This window comes from Erinaceus europaeus, chromosome 15 (genome assembly GCF_950295315.1).
Source record: "Erinaceus europaeus chromosome 15, mEriEur2.1, whole genome shotgun sequence".
In the NCBI taxonomy this organism is placed as follows: Eukaryota; Metazoa; Chordata; class Mammalia; order Eulipotyphla; family Erinaceidae; genus Erinaceus; species Erinaceus europaeus.
Window position 1 is genome coordinate 6729357 of NC_080176.1, and position 19663 is coordinate 6749019.

The following is a 19663-nucleotide window of genomic DNA, read 5'->3' on the forward strand; positions in this document are numbered from 1 at the left end:
ACATATAAGCGAAACCATCTGGTATTGAGACCGAGAGAAAGTGAGAGGTGGAGAGACACCTACAGACCTGCTTCTCCACTCCTGAAGCTTCCCTCTTGCAGGTGGGGACTAATCCGAGGGCTTGAACCCAGGTCCTTGCTTATGGTATAGTGTGTACACTCAACCAGATGCGTCACGGCTAGGCGCCCCCTGAACTTTTTTTTTTTTTAACTTATTTTTAATTTTATTTATTTATTCCCTTTTGTTGCTCTTGTTTTATTGCTGTTGTTACTGATGTCATTGTTGTTGGATAGGACAGAGAGAAATGGAGAGAGGAGGGGAAGACAGAGAGGGGGAGAGAAAGACACCTGCAGACCTGCTTCGCAGCCTGTGAAGTGACTCCCCTGCAGGTGGGGAGCTGGGGTCTAGAACCGGGATCCTTAAGCCGGTCCTTGCACTTCGCACCACCTGTGCTTAACCCGCTGTGCTACAGCCCGACTCCCCCCCCCCCCTTTTTTTTTTTTAAAGATAGACACAGGCACAGACAAAGTAAGAGACCACAGCACCGAAGCTCCCTTCAATGCAGTGGAGGCTGGGCTTGAACTTGGGTCGTGCACAGGGCGAAGCAGTGCACTGTCCACGTGAACTATTTTGACAGGCCTTCTGGAACCCTTTAAGATCGCTCGCTCTAGTTTGGGAAGAAGTCTGCTAAATGCGTATCGCAGGTTAGGAAGCCGAGATCTGGGGCTGGGGGTAGGCGGAGACATCTCAGATCTCTGAGTGCTTCGGGTCCGGGTTGCCATGGCGACGTCCGGGCAGAGGGGCGGGGAAACCAGTCTGGGGTCACGTGACGCGCACTGGGCCCTTCGCAGCGGCGGCTTCCGTAGTCGGGCGTGAGTCACGTGAGGAGGGCCAACACGCGGCGCCCCGCCCCCGGGCTCCAGTGTCACATGACCCGCTCGCCAGCAGTATGGTGCCGGCTCAGGGGCTGTGCCTGGGCTGAGGCTCAGCCAGGCTTCTGGGCTCCTGCCTGGGGCGGGGGGTGGCTGCGGTCTCGGGGCGGGGAGCGGGCCTGCCCACCGGCTTCTGTGCCGGGTGCCACCCGCATCCACACGTCCCCGGGGCGTGGCTGTATCTGCGGGACCGGGAAGCGTAGCCGGCCGTGCGCTGCATCCCCGACGCGCTCGGTGCTTCGGGCCAGCCCCGAGCCGCCACCAGGCGCACCCCCGAGGCCTGGGTGCCCGCCATCCTCCCCGCTCCAGATTCCTCCCCTCGCAGGTGGGATCGTCGGTGGGACCGGAGCGCGGGAGGGCGCGGCCCCCGGGGACCATGGCGGGGGCCGACACCGCGCCCTTCCTCAGCCAGGCGGATGACACGGACGACCGGCCGGTGCCCGGCACCGCGGGGCTGCCGAGCTCCCTGGGGAACACGAAGTCCGAGCATCCCGAGGTGCCGGACCGGGAGGGGCTGCAGCGCATCACGGGCTTGTCTGCGGGCCGTTCGGCTCTCATCGTGGCCGTGCTGTGCTACATCAACCTCCTCAACTACATGGACCGCTTCACCGTGGCCGGTACCGTCTGCTGGGAGGAGGCGAGGCGAGGGCAAGGGAGCGGGGACCCGAAGGTGGGGCTCCATCCGGGGGCACAGCCTGAGTCCTGTCTTCGCCAGGTGTCCTGCCCGACATCGAGCAGTTCTTTGACATCGGAGATAGTAGTTCTGGCCTCATCCAGACCGGTGAGTCGAGACCTCTTGGGGTTCACACATTCCCCATTCTGTGTGGAGCTACTACATTCATGGGGGGCCGGGGGGGGGTGGAGGCCAGAATTAGGGGAGCTGAAGACTTGATTCTGCTTAGCTAGGGCGTTGCATTTAAATGGGGAGGCCGTGTGAAGTATAAGTAATATCACAGACCTCAGTTTGCTTTCTGCGTCCTCCTTCAACCATTCCTTTCACACTTCTGAGCAGCTCTTATATGCTCAACCACTGGAGGAAAGGGTGGCAACATTTCCCCCCAAAATTTTATTTACTAATGTGTGTGTGAAAGAAGGAACACCAAAGCTTCACTTTGGGTACATGCAATGTGAGGGATTGAACTTGGGACCTCAGGAGTCAGGTGGTAGGCAGCAGACTAAGCTCAAGTGGCATGAACTTGGGACCTCAAGCTCCAGAATCCAGTGCTCTAGCTACCACACCACTTTCCAAGCTGCTTTATGCCCAATGTCGTCTAATGCTCCATCAGTCAAGAACTCTGCTCTTTTTGTTTTTATTTTCTAGAGAAAGTGGCAGCATTCCCTACTCCCCCCCCCCCCCGTCTTTCATTTAAAGAAACAGACTGGGTGGGGGTAGATAACATAATGGTTATGCATGTGAATGTCTGAGGCTCCAAAGTCCCAAGTTCTATCCCCTGCACCACCATAAACCAGAGCTGAGCAGGGCTGTGGTAAAAGTAAATAAATACAAAATAAACATAAATATCTTAAAAGAAATTGAGGCATGGGGAAGAGCCTTAGCTTCTCCCTAGAATCAAACCACAAGTTAGAGACAGGACAGGAATTAGAAATCAGGTCTTTCCGAGTGTTCTTTGCTCCACTTCAGACCAAAAAAGGAACTGGTGCTATATAAGGCAAAGTCTTGAGGACTGACGAGAGCAGCACAGGTCAAGGTGCACAAAATTTTAAAGAGCTATTGAGTTTGAACAGAAACGAGTCCTTCTCAGCAGCCCCACAGATTCACATTTCATCCCACGTGTTTCCTGACCACCTGTTTTGTGATGTGCTTGTGTGTTAAGTGATGGGAACTGTCACAATTGACAGGCAACTTCTTTGTCCTCATGGAACTGGCATTACCGTTTGTAAAACCCAGAAGTAGTACTGAGCTGCTTTTCCAAAGGAATAAGTGTTCTGTGAAAGGAAACAGTAAAATGAGAGTGAGGGCTTGGCTTTAGTGATGAGGAAGGGTCTGAGCCTTTAACCTTGAGGAGCTGGACTCTGTGAAGCTTGGAGAGATTATTCCAATTAGAAAGGAAGTTTAGCAGGTTCCCCAAACCCCAAGATGTTATTGAACTTGGCAACTGGGCCATTTATTCTACAGTGGGAGGTTCAAGAAATGTTGAAGACGGGGCTAGACTATTCCTTGCCCCCAGGTAGGAAGCTGTTAGAGCTTCAGGGTTGGGAGTTGTTCCTGATTGACCCCCTTGCTTCCCTCCACCAAGCTGGGGACTGGGGAGGGACTGGGCCAGGGCTATGACTCTCTGCTTCCCCCCTAGTGTTCATCTCCAGTTACATGGTGTTGGCACCTGTGTTTGGCTACCTGGGTGACAGGTACAATCGGAAGTACCTCATGTGCGGGGGTATTGCCTTCTGGTCCCTGGTGACACTGGGGTCATCCTTCATCCCCAGAGAGGTGAGGCCCCCAAGCTGACTTGTGCTTCTGTCTCCCCGTCCCACCCCACTGTCAGTCTTTTATTTTTGTAACATTTATTGTCAGTGGGGGTAAGTGGGGTGGAGGGCTGGGAGAGAGAGAACCAGGGCGTAGCTTTGGAATGTGGTATGCTGGGACTCAAACTCAGTGCTTCAAGCTTAAGAGCCTAAGGCCTTGTCCACTGCACCACCTCCCGGGCCGTGCAGCTGCTCCTCAGAGTAACTCCAGGCTGGGCCTGGGGAGCTGTGCATTGTCCTTATTCCATGTCATCAACCTGCCTGAGCAAAGCTGCTCGCCCTCTCCCCTTCTGCCCAGAAGCTCCTCTCCCTGTCCACTTTCTCCTTCCACCCCACACCTAGACCCTCTGTGTCTCTGCCACAGGAGAGAGCAGACCTAGGGGGGCTTCTCCCTCCCTGCTCCCTCACCAGACTTCCTGTAGGTTCATGGAGCTGTCTTCTGTCTGGGTGAAGGGGCAAGGGAGTCTCTTAGTGCCTGCACTTCCTCTCTTCCCACTCACCCCTCGAGCACAGCCAGCTGGCCGGCTCCCAGCCCACTCCGTTGCCAAATTCCACAAGGCACCTCTCTTTAGCACCTTTCGACACTTGAAGCTCCCACTTCCCAGTTCCATGCTCACCAGCCTTCCTGGGAGCCTCCGGCTCTATGTACCCACTTCCTCCTGTAACTCTCCTCTGACTTCTGTGATGCCTGGCCTTTCAGTTCCCATCACTTCGATGACTGAAGTTTTTTTTTTTTTGCTCCTTTAAATTCTCCCTCCCAGCCCCGGAACGCTGTTCTTGGTCCTGGGGCTGCATAGCCCCCAGGGTGATTGTCCTTATCCTTCCCTTCAGGTGTCTTTGCCAGACCAGTGCACCCCTATGGGCTGTGTTGGGTGGGCTGGGTAGGATAGAGATTAAGGCTTCTGTAAGAGCGCCTCTCATCCACTGCCGCTGTGTGTACAAGTTGTCACTGCCCCCTTTTTCAGATGAGGAGACTGAGGCTCAGAGAGGTTAAGTTGCTTTTCCAAAGGCACAGCTAGTGAGTAGTGGAGCCAGCGGTCAAGCTCAGGTCTGTCTGATCCGCCGTCCCAGGCTTCTCCCACCACCTCCGCAGAACCAGCTGGTGGGGCATGGGGGGCTGGCCACAGGGCGGGTGCCACCTTGCCCGTGTCTCCTTCCTCAGCGGTTCTGGCTGCTCCTCCTGACCCGGGGCCTGGTGGGGGTCGGGGAGGCCAGCTACTCCACCATCGCTCCCACCCTCATCGCTGACCTCTTTGTGGCCGACCAGCGCAGCCGGATGCTCAGTGTCTTCTACTTTGCCATCCCGGTGGGCAGGTGAGTGGGCCCGGGGTCCTGGGGCCCCGGTGGGGAGGCAGGGGGACCTGGTCAGGGGGTGTAACTGACCGGCTCTCCCTTCTCTCCCCCATGTCCCACCCTAGTGGTCTGGGCTACATTGCAGGCTCCAAAGTGAAGGACATGGCTGGGGACTGGCACTGGGCTCTGAGGGTAAGTCTGGTCACAGACAGGGGCCAGGTCAGTGACACTCTCACCGACACCCATCCTGCCCTCATACACCCCCTTGCTGAGTCCGCAGGATCCTTGTTCAGGACAGAACTCTGAGTGGCAGGGGACAGAAGCTCTTAATTCCCCCCCCCCCCCCATGTGGGACTGTCTTAGCTTTCTCAGCATGAGCTTCAGGTAAAGCTGGATCCAGAACTCCCTCCCACACCCCATCTTCTCCACAGCTCTGCTCCTTCCTCAAACAGTGGAAAGCTGAGAAACATGGGCAGCCAGGGCCCTTGAGCAGTTGGCCTGGAGGTGGGGTCAGAGGGATGGGTCAGGTGCCTGGTGCTGAACTGGCCACCAGGCCAGAGGGCCGCCCCTGCTCTCATTGACCAGAGCTGGGCTGAAGTCCTGCCTTGCTGGAGCCATGGAAATTAAGAAAAAATGGGGGCAGTGGTTTCCCAAAAGAGCAAAAGGGAGCATAGAGTGACCAGAAGGGGGCCAGTTTGGAGGCCCCTTTGAACAGCCCCCTTCCCAGAGCCAGCACTCGTGTGACCTGCCAGGGCTTCTCCTGCCTCGTCCAGCCCCACTCCCCTGTGCCAGTGGCTTAGTGGGTCCCTGTCTCTGCCCATCCTGAAGCCACCCCCACCTTACAGGTGACGCCGGGGCTGGGTGTGGTGGCCGTTCTGCTGCTGTTCCTGGTGGTGCGGGAGCCACCACGGGGGGCTGTGGAGCGCCACTCAGACTCCCCACCGCTGACCCCCACCTCATGGTGGGCGGACCTGAGGGCACTGGCCAGAAAGTAAGTTTAATTCCTCCTCTTCTTCCTCCTCCTCTTCTTCTTCTCCTTTTTTGATTTGTCTATTTGTTATCAAGAAGGAAATGGGAAATGGGAAGCAGAGCATCACTTTGGCACATACTGTGTCAAAGATTGAACTTGGGATCTCATTAACAAAAAAGTATTTTGGATAGGGACAGAGAGAAATTGAGATGTAAGGGGGCGGGGGTAGAGGGAGAGAGAAAGAAACACACGTGCAGGCCTGCTCCACCACTTTTGAAGCTTCCTCCTGCAGGTAGGGCCCGGGTCCTTGAACCTGGGTCCTTGCGTGTGCACTGTAACATACACACTCAACCAGGTGAGCCATTGCCCAGCCCAGGACCTCGTATTTTAAGCCCAGTGTCATAGTCACTGTACCACCTCCTGGGCTGTGAGTTTGGTTTCTTCCTCTCCTGATCTCCAAGGCTCATTAGGAATACCTGACATCTAGCTTAAATGAACTTCATCTGGGGCCAGAGGGATAGCTCATTGGGTAGGATACCTGCTAGCTACCCTGAGACCCAGACTTGAACCCAGGCACCCTGGGTAGCTTTGGTGTTAGTGTTTCTCCCTATTGGAATGAAAATGAGTGAATAAAAATGCCCAGAGTGTCAACAACACACAAGAAACTGAGCAAGATCTTTGCTCCCCTGCTGGTCCAGCCCCAACACTAGTGATTTAGTCTCCACTGCCCCCTTGTGGTTTCTGAATGAATTGCAGGCCTAAATCCTGGAAGTTTTCATACCTGGTGCTCCCAGCTTTATGAAAATGAGACCAGAAGGGAGGCCTCCTCCTCCAGCACTCAGTGGAGCCTGACTCCAGCCCTCCTGTCTGTGCAGCCCGAGTTTCATCCTGTCCTCCCTCGGCTTCACTGCTGTAGCCTTTGTCACGGGCTCCCTGGCTCTTTGGGCTCCGGCGTTCTTGCTGCGTTCCCGTGTGGTCCTGGGTGAGACTCCCCCATGTCTTCCTGGAGACTCCTGTTCTTCCTCTGACAGGTACCCTTGGTGGGAGGTGCCCAGGGGGAGCTTCAGGTGGCAGGGACTGGAGCCAGTCACGGCTCAGGAGAGGAGAGCTTCTTCCTCTCTTAGAGTCTCAGTTTCCAGTTCTGAGAAGCAGATGATTGGGGAACATCTACCCCCCCTGAGCTATGGGAACCCTGGGGTGCAGTGTCTGGCTAGACCTGTGTTCTGCGGGCAGCTGGGCTGGGCTGTCTGTCAGTACAGGCCATGGGGGGCTGTCTGTGGGCTTTGCAAGCACAGGGACTGATTCCTGCATGCCCTTTTTCCCCCAGCCTCATCTTTGGGCTCATCACCTGCCTGACCGGGGTCCTGGGCGTGGGCCTCGGCGTGGAGATCAGCCGTCGCCTTCGTCGCACCAACCCCCGGGCCGACCCACTGGTATGCGCCGCCGGCCTCCTGGGCTCCGCACCCTTCCTTTTCCTGGCCCTAGCCTGTGCCCGCGGGAGCATCGTGGCCACCTATGTGAGTTGCCAGCAGGTGTTTATTTCTTTACCTTTTAAAAAACATTTATTTATTAGAGATAGAAATTGAGAGAGAAGGGGATGATAGAGAAGAAGAGAGGAAAATCCGTTGGGACAGTGGGGTCAGATGAGTTCTAGAAGGGCCTGGAACGTGCTGAATCCTCAGATGTTCGCACTTGTAATGAGGTTGCATCCCCCACCCCCATGTGCCATCGCCCAGATCTTCATCTTTGTTGGAGAGACGCTGCTATCTATGAACTGGGCCATTGTGGCTGACATCCTGCTGGTGAGTGGTGGGGTGGGGGGGGTGGACAAAGAGGGAGGCCCTGCAGTTGGCCCAAAGGCTGCTGGGAGAAGGGGGGGGTGCAGACTGCCTCTTTCAGACTCCAGCCCTGAGCTGACTTGAGTTCACCTCACCTGGACCTGTCTTGCCCTGCCCCCTCACCAGCCCTACCTCTGAGTAGGAGTTCACCTCTGCTGCCCCTGCTCCCCCCCCCCCCAGTATGTAGTGATCCCCACGCGACGCTCTACGGCCGAGGCCTTCCAGATCGTGCTGTCACACTTGCTGGGGGATGCTGGGAGCCCCTACCTCATTGGCCTGGTGAGCTCTGCCCCATGGTGGGGCTGCCCCTGGGTTGGAGAGCCCCCATCTTCATGGCCTGATTGGGTGCTGGCCCTAGTTAAGCAGCCAAGCCTCTGACTCCTTGGCAGGGCAGGTCTCCTCAGAAAGTCCTCTAGGGCCCCCATTTCTCTGTCCTGGAGGGCCTCAGGATCCCCCTTCCCCTGATTGTCCTGCCCACCCCCCACCTGTCCTTGCAGATCTCTGACCGCCTACGCCGGGCCTGGCCCCCCTCCTTCTTGTCTGAGTTCCGGGCACTGCAGTTCTCACTCATGCTCTGCGCCTTTGTGGGGGCACTGGGTGGCGCAGCCTTCCTGGGCACGGCCATGGTCATCGAAGGCGACCGCCGGCGGGCCCAGCTGCATGTGCAGGGTCAGTGGGACCCCCACTGTCTGTCTACTACCCCTTGTCACTCCAACCGTCTTGTCGCTAGCCCTCCTCTCACCCTTTCAAAAATAAATATTTAGAGGCAGGGGAGACAGTATAATGGTTCTGTAAAATGATTTTTACGTCTGAGTCTCCGAAGCAGTTCTCTTGGGTATCTCTCTTTCATTAAAATAAATAAATGTATTTATTTAATAATAATAGGAGAGAGGGAAAGGGAATCAGAGTGTCACTCTGGCACGTGCAATGCAGGGGATCGAACTTGGGACATTGTGCTGGAGTGTTGATGCCTCATCTACTGTGTCCCCTCCACTTGCCTTTGATTCTCATAGCTGGGACTCTGCTGCCCATCCCTTCCTTGCTGTCCCTCAGTGTATCTGTCTGTCTGTCCCTCCATTCGCCTGCCCAGCCTGGCTGACTCCTTCCCCAGCAGGTCTGCTGCATGAGGCGGGGCCTGACGACCGCATCGTGGTTCCACAGCGGGGCCGCTCCACACGAGTGCCTGTGTCCAGTGTGCTCATCTGAGAGGTCCCGGCGTCCACCTACACAGCTGCCTGGGGCTGTTGGACCCTTGTCCCAGCTCCAGAAGGACCTCTGGGTCAGGGCTCAGTGCCCGAACACTACGCCTGCTGCTAAGGGGAGGCATGGGGTGCCAGGAGGGCCCTCCCTCCTCAGGGCAGCCCAGGGGGGCTCGGTGCTATTTGTAACTGAATAAAAGTTGTAGCAAGACCCCGAGGGGAGTCTCATTCTGTGTGCCAGGGTCTTCTGCTCCCTAGATGGCCAGGAACACCCCGTCTCCAGGGCTGTGGGGTCCCCCTCTCGGGGCCCAGGCAAACCCCCGGCTTCTTGAGTGAGCTGGCTCCCTGTGACCCTGAGTCACACCCTTGGTTCTCTGTGCTGGGCCCTCCTAGCAGGGTGTGGGTGAGTGATCTTGGCCCCTTAAGACTCCAGGGCATCAGGGCCTCTTCCTGGGAAGTGAGGGTAGCCACTCCCACTATGGCTGTCCCCAGCCCTCAGAGATGTCACCTGCAGGGCCACCCCCTCCATCTGGTGGCTTCTTGCCTGCACCCCCCCACCGGTCCCGGGTGAGTGGGGGTGGGAAGGGGCGGGTGCCGCCGCCTGGAAAGCCGATGATTTCCTGCCCTCACCCGGCCTCACCACAGCTTCCTGCCACAGGCAGGCGGGCGCAGGGGAGGCAGGAGGTGCACAGGGCTGGGGTGCAGGGTCCTCACAGGGGAGACGGCAGACGGGCCCAGACTACGGGCCCTGCCCCACTGCCCGGGGAGTCGGGGTCTTCCGGAACCGGCACTGACCCCCTGTAGGCTCAGTGAGGGGCCCGGAGTCCCCGACGAGGGCAGCTGCCCCCTGCCAGGCCCCACTCCCCGGCAGATGGAGGCCTCCACCTTGACGCCCTCTGAGCTGGGCCTCCTGCTGCTGCCTGTGCTCGCTGTGCTGCTGCTGGCCCTGTGCGCCCGCTGCCGGGACCTGCCCAGTGAGTGCCACTGCCTACCTGGCCCACCCTACCCCTGCCTGGGGCCCCTGTCCCCCACCCCCGACTCACTGCCCCTCTCTCCCCCAGGCTCTTATGAAAGCAACGACAGGTGAGTCTGCTCCCTCCACCTGGCGCCTCTCCCCCAACCTTCTGCGTCCTCCCCCATACCCCTTGAGGCCTCGGTGGCATTCCCAGGCCTCCCTCCAGCTGTGTCTCTCCTGCCAGTTACACCCACAGCAGCGGCTTGGTGATCAAATCGCCTTGTGAGTACATGGAGGGTTCTTCCTGGGTGTAGGGGCTGGTCGGGCGGGGTCCTCTGTGCCGCCTTCCTCTGGCTGCCCACATGGCCTTTGCCCATGCTGGGGGCGCTTTGAGCCTGGGCACTCGTCTGCCCCTGGAGACCTGGCTAGGGGGTGGCTGCTATCGGGAGTGACCCTTCAGCCAGTCCCATGTTCCCAGCCACGATGGCTCCCTGGATACCTGACTCTTCTTACCCCCCTATGGTGTGCTGCCCACCCTTGAGCCAGCCGGACCTGCTCCCCATTTCGTGAGTAACTCCTCATCCTCCACTTCCTCCCCCGCCCCTTTGGATGAGGGGCACCTCTTTTTCCCTTCTGTAACCTGCCTTAGAGCCCTGGGCTTGACCTCTAACCTTTGACTCCCAGGAGGTCCCCCAGGCTCTCAGGGGGCTCCCACCGCATGCAGCCGCCCCGGCAGGACTCTGCAAGTGGTAAGTGTGAAGTGGGCCTGGGGCCAGGTCAAGGAGGGGACCCCCCTCGAGCTGAGCTGGCTCCATATCTCTTTCGCTCTCTCTCCAGCCAACAGCGTGGCGAGCTACGAGAACCAGGGTACGTACGGAGGATCAGAGGGCCCAGAGTTTGGGGGTGGCGGGGTGCTGCCACCTGTGCTGACCCCTATTCCGTGTCCCCAGAGGCAGCCTGTGAGGATGAGGACGAGGAGGACGATGAGGACCACAATGAGGGCTACCTGTGAGTGTCTGGCCAGGTGGTGGGGTGGGCAGGGGACTGGGGGTGTCTTGACTCCCCTCCTCACCCCTGCCTCTCCCTCAGGGAGGTGCTTCCTGACAGTGTCCCAGCCACTGGCACCTCGGCCCCCCCAGTACCCAGGCCCAACAACCCCAGCTTCCGGGACAGCGCCTTCTCCAGTGAGTTGGCCAGCCTTGCCCCACCCCTCTCCTACCTTTCCTTTGAGGCTTGTTCCCCCTTGGGTGTCCCTCACTCCTGCTTCTCTGGCTTCTCAGACATGAAGACATGACACTTTCTGCTCAGAACTTCTGCCTCCTTATGCTTTTCTCTCCCCTTTCCTTTCTTCTCACCCCTTTGCTGCCCACAATATTCCCGGGACTTTATCCTCCCTTTTGCGTGAAATTGCCTGTCTTAGCCCGAAAGTTGGCCTCTGGATGTTCCTTTCTCATCACCTCCTGTTCTTGTATCCCAGAGGATACTGAAGAGAGGCTGTCTTTGTGAAGCAGGTGAAGGGGAGCCTTCCTCTCCTGCCTTGGCTCGTTTCCTGTGGGCCTCTCTGCTCCTGCATTCGGCCTCTTTCCACTTCTCAGCAGCCTGGTGTTTACAGAGCCCCCGTTGCCGCTTACCCCCGTCTCTGTGTGCCTGCCCTGGGCCATCCCCCACCGCATGGGGCACCTGCAGATACCTGATTCACCACCTCTGTCCTGGGCTTCTGGCCATTTGAGTGCATTCATTCATTCATTCATTCATTCCCCCACATATGTACTGGTACCTCTGCTGGGCTAATGCCTGGACTAGCACAGCTAGTGGGATGAAATCAGGAGGAGGCAAGAGCTGATACATGTTGAAGTCTCTGACATACTCCACTAAGAGTGTCCAGACTTACTGGCCCCTGTGCCATGGGCCCATTCTTTCCTGAGCCTTGTTTGTCCCAGCTGTGCAAGGGGCAGGTTTCCAAATGTGCAGCGTGCCCTGTTCCCATGTCCCCTGCTTTAGCCCCCACAACCCTCTGGCAGGTGGGGGCTGTCCTTCCTCTATTTTTTTTTATATTTATTTTATTTCCTCTTTTGTTGCTCTTGTTTTTTTTTTTTTATTGTTGTAGTTATTATTGTTGTGGTTATTGATGTCGTCGTTGTTAGATAGAACAGAGAGAAATGGAGAGAAGACGGGAAGACAGAGAGGGAGAGGAAGACAGACACCTGCAGACCTGCTTCACCACCTGTGAAGCGACTCCCCTGCAGGTGGGGAGCCGGGGGCTTGAACCAGGATCCTTAGTCAGTCCATGCACTTAGCGCCACCTGCACTTAACTCAGTGTGCTACCTCCCGACGCCCTCCTTCCCCCTATTTTATTTCACTTTATTGATTTTTATGGATCCAGGCCTTCATGTCTGGTGCTTTCAAAGCTCTGGACCATGATTTCATTCAGTGATAGAGAGGGAGAGACACCATAGCCCTCAAACTTCCTCCAATGCCATGGCACCTGCCATGTGGTACCCGGTGCCCTGCCTGGTGAGCTAGCTCTCTAGTCCTGGCCAGTCTTACAGATGAGAAAGCCAAGGCCTAGAGTGAGTCTGCTTGGTGGGGGGAGGGCTATGTGTATGTGGTGAGTCAGTGCTGAACTGAGTGGGCCCAGTCTACCCCAGAGCCTGCTTCATCCACGCCCTCGCAGAGGTACCAGCAATCGGCGAGATAGGGCACAGAAGGAAGCTTCGGTGGTCTCTCTGTCTGTCTCTCTCTCTCTCTCTCTCTCTGTGCCTCTCTATATCTTTAAAAAAAAAAAAAGGGCAGAAGGTAGACAGCATAATGGTTATGCAAAGAGACTCTCATGCCTGAGGCTCCAAAGTCCCAGGTTCAGTCCCCTGCACCACCATAAGCCAGAGCTGAGCAGTGCAGTGCTCTGGTAAAAAAATAAATAAATAAATAAAGCATGAGGTGGTGGCCTGCCTGCCGAGAGGGGCATGGAAGTGTGGAGAGGCCCAGTGTTGTCTGTCTGCCTCCACATCTGCCTCCCCTGCTCCAGGCTGCCTTCCTCCTTGGGTGGGTGGTGGGGGGTCATGCTAGGCTGTGTCACCTCCCTGGCCTCTGCTCCTCCACCATTGCATGTTCTGTCGCTTCCGGTCCTGTTGTCCTGCTTCTCCCGGTCACTGTGGCCTTTGCCCCCGTCCCCCAAGGCTGACTTTAGGGGTCTGTGTGTGGGCTCTGGGTCTTTGGCAGCCATTGTTGGGGGCCTCTGGGCTTGAGGGTGCTGGGTAACTGTCCCCCGATGGTTCTTCTGCAGTGGAGTCGGGGGAAGACTATGTGAACGTGCCAGAGAGCGAGGAAAGTGCTGACGCATCTCTGGGTGAGAGCTGTACCCCTTCCTCCCCAGGCCTCTCCTTCCCCCCTCTCTCTCACCCCTGTCACCTGCCCTCTGTGTCCCATGCCCCACCCATGGGGAGGGGGCCACAGCCCTCTGTCTGGTGTCCTGCACTCTCACCCTCATTGTGCCCCCCACTTTGGTCTGCCCCTCCCCCTTTTGGCTTTTCCCCCACAGACGGGAGCCGGGAGTATGTGAACGTGTCCCAGGAGCTGCCACCACCGCCCGAGACTGAGCCTGGTGTGTGTGGGTTGGAGACTCAGGTGGGGGAGCTGTCGGGGGGCAGGGGCCCTGCAGGTTGGAGACCCACCTCTCCTCTCCTCTCCTCTCCTCTCCTCTCCTCTCCTCTCCTCTCCTCTCCTTTCTTCTCCTGACAGCCACCCCCAGTTCCCAGGAAGTGGAGGAGGAAGAGGGAGCCCCGGATTATGAGAATGTGCAAGAACTTCACTGAGAGCCTGGTGAGAGCCCAGCTCTGCCCCCTCCCTGTACCCAGCCTCTCTCTGACTCTGAAGGCCCCCTGACCCCCTCTTCTCTCCCTGCCTGCTTGTGTTTCAGTGTTCCAGGACAAGCCTAGCCTGGGAGGCCTGAACTGGGTGGCTGTCAGTGGCTCTGGAGGGTCCCGCTTGGCCCTCTCCAGGTTACAGCCTGACAACAACCTGAGAATTTCCCCCCTAACTTATTGTCACTTTGGGGTCCCATCTGTATGCCCCCAATACTCTGTACCTTCCGACGCAGCCTGAGAATGAACTGTGAGCCCCAGCCCCACTCTGTGACAGAATGAAGGCTGGTGTGCTCTGGGAGTACACTTGGCTTTGGGGGGCCCTGTGGAGTGGGGTCCTGGGAGGAGGGTGAGCTGTGCCAGAGATTCCGTCTGTATGTCTCCACTCCCCTCCCCAAAACACAGGGATCCTGAACCCTCAAGGGTGCTGACCAGCTGAAGCAAGTCAAACCCATTCTGGCATTTCCAGCCCCTCAACCACTCCCAGGAAAATGGACCACGAGGGAGGGGACACTTAGAGCAAGGTCCTTCCCTATTGGTCTCGAGTCCCTCCCTTTTTAAAACAAGATGGCAGGACAGGAAGACTTGGTAGGGTGTGTGCCTTGCGGTGTGTGTTGCCCAGTGCTGGCACCACATGGGAATGCCACAGCATGGGGGAGAGCTCCAGTGCTGTCTCCCCTCTCCCCCAATAAAAGTGGGAAAAATTAAAGGTGGTCTCAAAAGCAGTGAAATCATGCATGTATGAGGCCCAATGCTAACAGAAAGAAATAAAACAGTTGAGCCATTGGGGAAGACCGGAGGGCCTCAAAATGCTCTTTGTGGTTTTCAAGCAAAGGAACTTCAAGGTGTTGAGGACCAGCACGGTTACTCACTTGGAGAGTGCGCTGTTTTGCATGTGCGTGACCCAGGTCACGGTCTGGCTCCCACCACACTGCAGGTGCTATGATGTCTCTCTCACTCTCTCTCTTGTCTGCGAAAGCCAACCCAGAGTGAAGCCCAGGTGGTGACAAAGAAAAAACTAAATAGCTCAGCACAGAGCTCTTCCGACTTGCCAGAGGGCCTGGGACTCTGCATTTCTCTGGCACTCCAGGGTGCCTCTGACACTACTACTCCAGGAAGTGCTTGGAGATTGGTCCCTGGGGTTTGGGCAGGAAGGAAGAGCTCTTTCTTTCTTATTAACTAATGAGAGGAGCAGAGCCTCACTCTGGCACATACGATGCTGGGGCTCCGACTTGAGCTCATGCCAGGGAGTCCAGAGTCTTACCCATCCGCTTCTGCAGGGCTAGTTGGGTCTAGGTCAGCCTGCCCGGGAGGGAGCTGGGGTATTCATAACGAAATCTCCTAGGCCACCAAGCTCTTTTTTGTGATTGTTGATGATCCCTTGGATTCAACTGTTCCAGCCAAGTTTTTCTGGATAGAGCCTGAGTTAAAGAGTGAAAGAGCCCCAGCACCAAAGCTTCCTTCCTTCAATGCAGTGGGAGCTAGGCTTAAACCTGGGTCGTGCGCGAGGCAAAGCACCGCACTTGCCAGGTGAGCTAACTTGCCAGCCCAGGAGACGTTCTTTTTCAAAGCCCATACTCCCCTGTTCTGTGGCTGCCTCACTGAGCTGGAAGAACCTGGCCCTGGAACTCCACTTGGTATGTCTGCCTAAGAGTGACATCAACATGGAGGCTAGATGGCCCAGGTTGTACAGACAAGCTTCCTGGTAGCATCAGAAACCCCACATGCAGTTACCCCCAGCAGGAGTTTCCCTCAGGCCAATAAAAATCCCACTTTTCTCCACCTTTGACTTGGGCATTTTTTGTTTTCTTTTGTAGAGCTGTACCAATTCTTTATATATGTTTGGTATCAGTCACGTGTTGGGTATGTGATATGCAAATATCTTCTCTCATTTTTTGGGTTGCCTAGTTATCCTTGTGTAGTTTGCTTTCTTGTAATTTAATTTTATTTGTTATATTTTATTTACTTGCTGAATAGAGACAGAGAAATTGAGAGAGAATTTATTTTATTTGTTATATTTTATTTACTTGTTGAATAGAGACAGAGAAATTGGGGGAGAGAGGAGAGAGACACCTGCAGCACTGCTTCACCACTTGTGAAGCTTTTCCCCTGCAGGTGGGGACCAGGGGTGTTGTAATTTAACTTAAAAAAGGGGTTGGTATGGGGGCTGCTGCGGCACGTAAAAGGATTCACTGCGGGGAGGTGAACTGGTTTAAACAATACAAGGTTTATTAGGGTGAAACAGGTAAAACGCAAAATAAGCAATCATCAAGGGTTAAGAGTACACTAGGTCCATAAAGTCTGAGTATAGTTATCAAAAGTTTAGTCCCACAAGATAAACAATTATCCGCTCTGGTAAAGGTTGCTCGTGGCTGTATAGGAATCTAAAAGTTTACCGGCTAGCAGAGTCACACGTGTTCAGTTCCCAGGAGAAGTAGCCATGACAGATACCTGGCGCACCTCTGCCGAGATGCTTCCGACCAGGAGAAGCAGCAGCAGCCAAAGAGAGAGACCTGCTCAACGTCCCGTGCTTTCATACATTCCCTTCTCTGAAGCACCTCCTCGGGGTGGCATCATTTGCATGCTAATAGTCCCAAACTCCTGCTGAGGTCACAACACAGGGACTTAAACAAGGATCCTTGAGCACGAACGTGTGCGCTCAGCAGGCGCACCACCACTTGGGCCCATGTTTGTTTTCAACATGTAGAAACTTCTTAGTTTCATGTAGTCCCATTCATTTACTCTTCTTCTTTTTTTATCTACTCTTCTTTCATTGTTGTTTTTATTGTCACCAAGATTATTGCTGCTCCTGGTGGCCTTTTTCTTTCCTTTCCTTCCTATTTTTATTTGCTAGGGTGGAAAAGAAACAGAAGGGAGAGGGAGATAGGGAGAAAGAGTCACCTGCAGACCTGTTTCGCCGCTCTTGAAGCTTCCTTCCCTGAAGGTTGGGATGAGGGTCACACCTGGGTTCTTGCACATGGTAATGTGTGCACTCAACTGGGTGTGCCACCAACTGGCCCCTGCTTGGGCGTTCTGTCATGCAGCACTGAAGCGGCCCTGAGGCTCGGCTTCTTGAGATCCTCTCTGAGCTCCAGCAGGAGCTCTTCCTCCTCCAGCGCCTGCCTCACTGGCCCCACTGCCCTTATCTCACCAAGGGGGTGTCTCTCAATTTGCACAAGAGGAAACAGCTCAGAGAGGAGATGTGATTTTTCCAAAGGCACACAGCCACAGAAGGTGTGCCTAGGATCAGTTCTGTGGCCCTGGGCCTCCAGTGTCATTGTCATTAGCACTGAGAAGGCCTGCTTGGAGAAGTGTGTGACCCAGGTCGGGGGGGGGGGGGGGGGCTCAGCTGTTTTATTGGGCAGAGGCATCTTTGTGTCCAGGCAGAAAGTTTAGCAACATTGTATGATGTATGAATTCTAGGAGAAGCTTCTCGGTAGTTTCTGTAGTGGCCTGGGAGATAGCAGAGTGGTTAGAGTACTGGACTTGCAGGCATGACGTCTCAAGTTCAGATTTCAGCATTGCGTATGCCAGAGTGGTGCTCTGGTTTTCTCTCCTTCTCCTTGAATCTGTCTCCAATAAATGAATGAATGCATTAAATAAATAAATAGATTATGTGGTGAGGAGAGTTTGGAAAAACTCTTCCCCCCATTCCCGCCCCAGTTATTTATTTTAATCAGAGCGTTGCTCAGCTCTGACTTATGGTGGTGCAGTGGATTGAACCTGTGATCTTTGAAAGCTTTTTTGCATGATGATTACGGTATCTCCCCAGCCCAGGAAACTTCAACACCTTTTGCAGAGTCAAGATGAACATTAAAAAAATCAGTGGCTCTGAAGAGGCCTGGGAAGTGGTCCAGTGGATAAAAAAAAGTCAATGGCTCTTAAGGCACTTGTAATAAAAAAAAAAAACCGTTTTGTCTGCTAGTCTTCAGATTTAAGTTTCAGAAACTTCAGGAAGTGACATTAGCATTGTGCAGGCCCCCTTTGAGCCTCTACAGATGATACCTTTCCCTTTTTGTCTTGTCAGTGTTTCTCCAATGACTCCATTCAATTTTTTTTAATTTTAATTTTTTAAATATTTTATTTATTTATTCCCTTTTGTTGCCCTTGTTGTTTTTTATTGTTGTAGTTATTATTGTTGTTGTCGTTGTTAGATAGGACACAGAGAAATGGAGAGAGGAGGGGAAGACAGAGAGGAGGAGAGAAAGATAGACACCTGCAGACCTGCCTCACCGCCTGTGAAGCGACTCCCCTGCAGGTGGGGTGCCGGGGCTCGAACCGGGATCCTTATGCCGGTCCTTGTGCTTTGCACCACCTCCGCTTAACCCGCTGCGCTACAGCCCGGCTCCCCCCATTCAGTTTTTTTTTTTCCCCAGAAAACTTCATGTGGTTTAAGCCAAGATGATTTCCTCTCTCTCTTAAAAATATTTGTTTATGGGAGTTGGGCGGTAGCGCAGCGGGTTAGGCGCACGAGGCACAAAGTGCAAGGACCGGCATAAGGATCCCGGTTCGAGCTCCCGGGTCCCCACCTGCAGGGGAAGCAGGTCTGCAGGTGTCTGTCTTTCTCTCCCCCTCTCTGTCTTCCCCTTTTCTCCATTTCTCTCTGTCCTATCCAACAACAATGACATCAATAATAATAACACCAATAATAACTACAATAAAAAAAACAAGGACAAAGAAAAGGGAAAGTAAATTAAAAGTTTGTTTATAGAGGCTCAGGAGGTGGTGCAGTGAATGGCATGTTGGACTCTTAAGAATGAGGCCCTGAGTTCTATACCTGACATTAAATGTGCCAGAGTGATGCTCTGGTTCTCTTCAGGGGGAAAACAACAACAACAATTTTAAAAATATTTATTTTCCCTTTTGTTCTTGTTGTTGAACATTGTTGTGGTTATTAATGTCGTCATTGTTGGATAGGACAGAGAGAAATGGAGAGAGGAGAGGAAGACAGAGGGGGAGAGAAAGACAGACACCTGCAGACCTGCTTCACCTCCTGTGAAGCGACTCCCCTGCAGGTGGGGAGCCGGGGGCTCAAAGCGGGATTCTTAAACCGGTCCTTGTGCTTTGCGTCACGTGCGCTTAACCCGCTGTGCCAATGCTCGACTCCCCAAAACAAAAAAACAAAAAATTATGACAGCGAGAAGCACCACTCTGGGATATGCACCACTTTGGGATATACAGGGGGTCAAATTCAAAAACTTCTCACATGGACATCCTGTGCTCTAGGACTGCTATTCTCTGCTGCTGCTGGATACCATCTTAGACATACATGTGACCCGGAATTGACCAATCATTAGAGGTTAATCCAGGCCGCATGACCCACGCAGGTCAATGAGATGCTTCCTGGAGACTTGGTGGAACTAATAGGAAGAAGCTCTTCATCCTTAGTGGACAGAACTGGGGAGACAGACTTGGAACTCCGCTCGGTTCCAATAGGAAAAGCCTGTTGGCAGAAATGGAAACAGGAAACATGGAGTCTGAGGCCCCAGCTCCAGCATGCCTGAGACCATGAGTCCTTGATGAGCCTTTCTTTCTTTCTCCCCTTTTTTTCTTAGATCAAACCTGTTAATTACAGCTCTCATTCTCACCGCAGCCCTATCCATGGTCAGGACATCACTGGCTGGTTGTGAGTTCCAGACTTGCCTTTTCCTCACCCTCTGCCTCTTCTGTCTGCCCTCCAGTAGTGCCTGGGTGAACATTTGAAGGCAGCTAACCCATCTTAGTCCTGCACAGCATTTTTTAAAAAATATTTTATTTATTTATTCCCTTTTGTTGCCCTTGTTTTATTGTTGTAGTTATTATTGTTGTTACTGATGTCGTTGTTGTTGGATAGGACAGAGAGAAATGGAGAGGGGAGGGGAAGACAGAGAGGGGGAGAGACCTGCAGACCTGCTTCACCGCTTGTGAAGCGACTCCCCTGCAGGTGAGGACCCAGGAGCTCGAACCAGGATCCTTACGCTGGTCCTTGTGGTTTGCACCATGTGTGCTTAACCCGCTGCGCTACCACCCGACTCCCCATAAACATCTTTGATGCCCTCCCAGTGCCTCCTCTTCCTCCTTATACCCTGGAGACACCTTTTTACTTTATTTATTGGATGTTATTAATTCCGTGTTTAGTGGGAAAAGCCCTG

At 54.6% G+C, this 19663-nt stretch overlaps 2 protein-coding genes across 8 annotated transcripts; both read left to right on the forward strand.

Moving 5' to 3' along the window:
• The first annotated feature begins 904 nt into the window (after positions 1-904).
• On the forward strand, positions 905-8927 carry SPNS1 (SPNS lysolipid transporter 1, lysophospholipid). 7 transcript variants are annotated; one of them, XM_060172729.1, is made up of 13 exons: positions 939-1257; positions 1345-1549; positions 1648-1713; positions 3245-3381; positions 4579-4730; positions 4835-4901; positions 5555-5700; positions 6555-6710; positions 7007-7196; positions 7416-7481; positions 7698-7796; positions 8015-8186; positions 8629-8927. In XM_060172729.1, the coding sequence occupies exons 2-13, from the start codon at positions 1528-1530 to the stop codon at positions 8721-8723; spliced, it is 1368 nt and encodes a 455-aa protein (XP_060028712.1). In that variant the 5' UTR covers positions 939-1257; positions 1345-1527; the 3' UTR covers positions 8724-8927. The 7 variants fall into 7 exon arrangements, with proteins under 7 accessions (XP_060028707.1, XP_060028708.1, XP_060028710.1 ...); XM_060172724.1 differs by lacking the exon at positions 3245-3381 and having other exon boundaries at positions 905-1257; positions 1341-1549; XM_060172725.1 differs by lacking the exon at positions 3245-3381 and having other exon boundaries at positions 905-1257; positions 1341-1549; positions 8632-8927.
• A 79-nt stretch (positions 8928-9006) lies between these two features.
• Positions 9007-15314, forward strand: LAT (linker for activation of T cells). Its single transcript, XM_060172730.1, is given in 11 exon segments — positions 9007-9694; positions 9898-9953; positions 10150-10237; positions 10356-10420; positions 10509-10592; positions 10595-10679; positions 10761-10855; positions 12956-13018; positions 13211-13273; positions 13411-13491; positions 13589-15314. Coding segments are annotated over 10 exon segments (780 nt in total). The 5' UTR covers positions 9007-9587; the 3' UTR covers positions 13485-13491; positions 13589-15314.
• The last annotated feature ends 4349 nt before the right edge of the window (positions 15315-19663 follow it).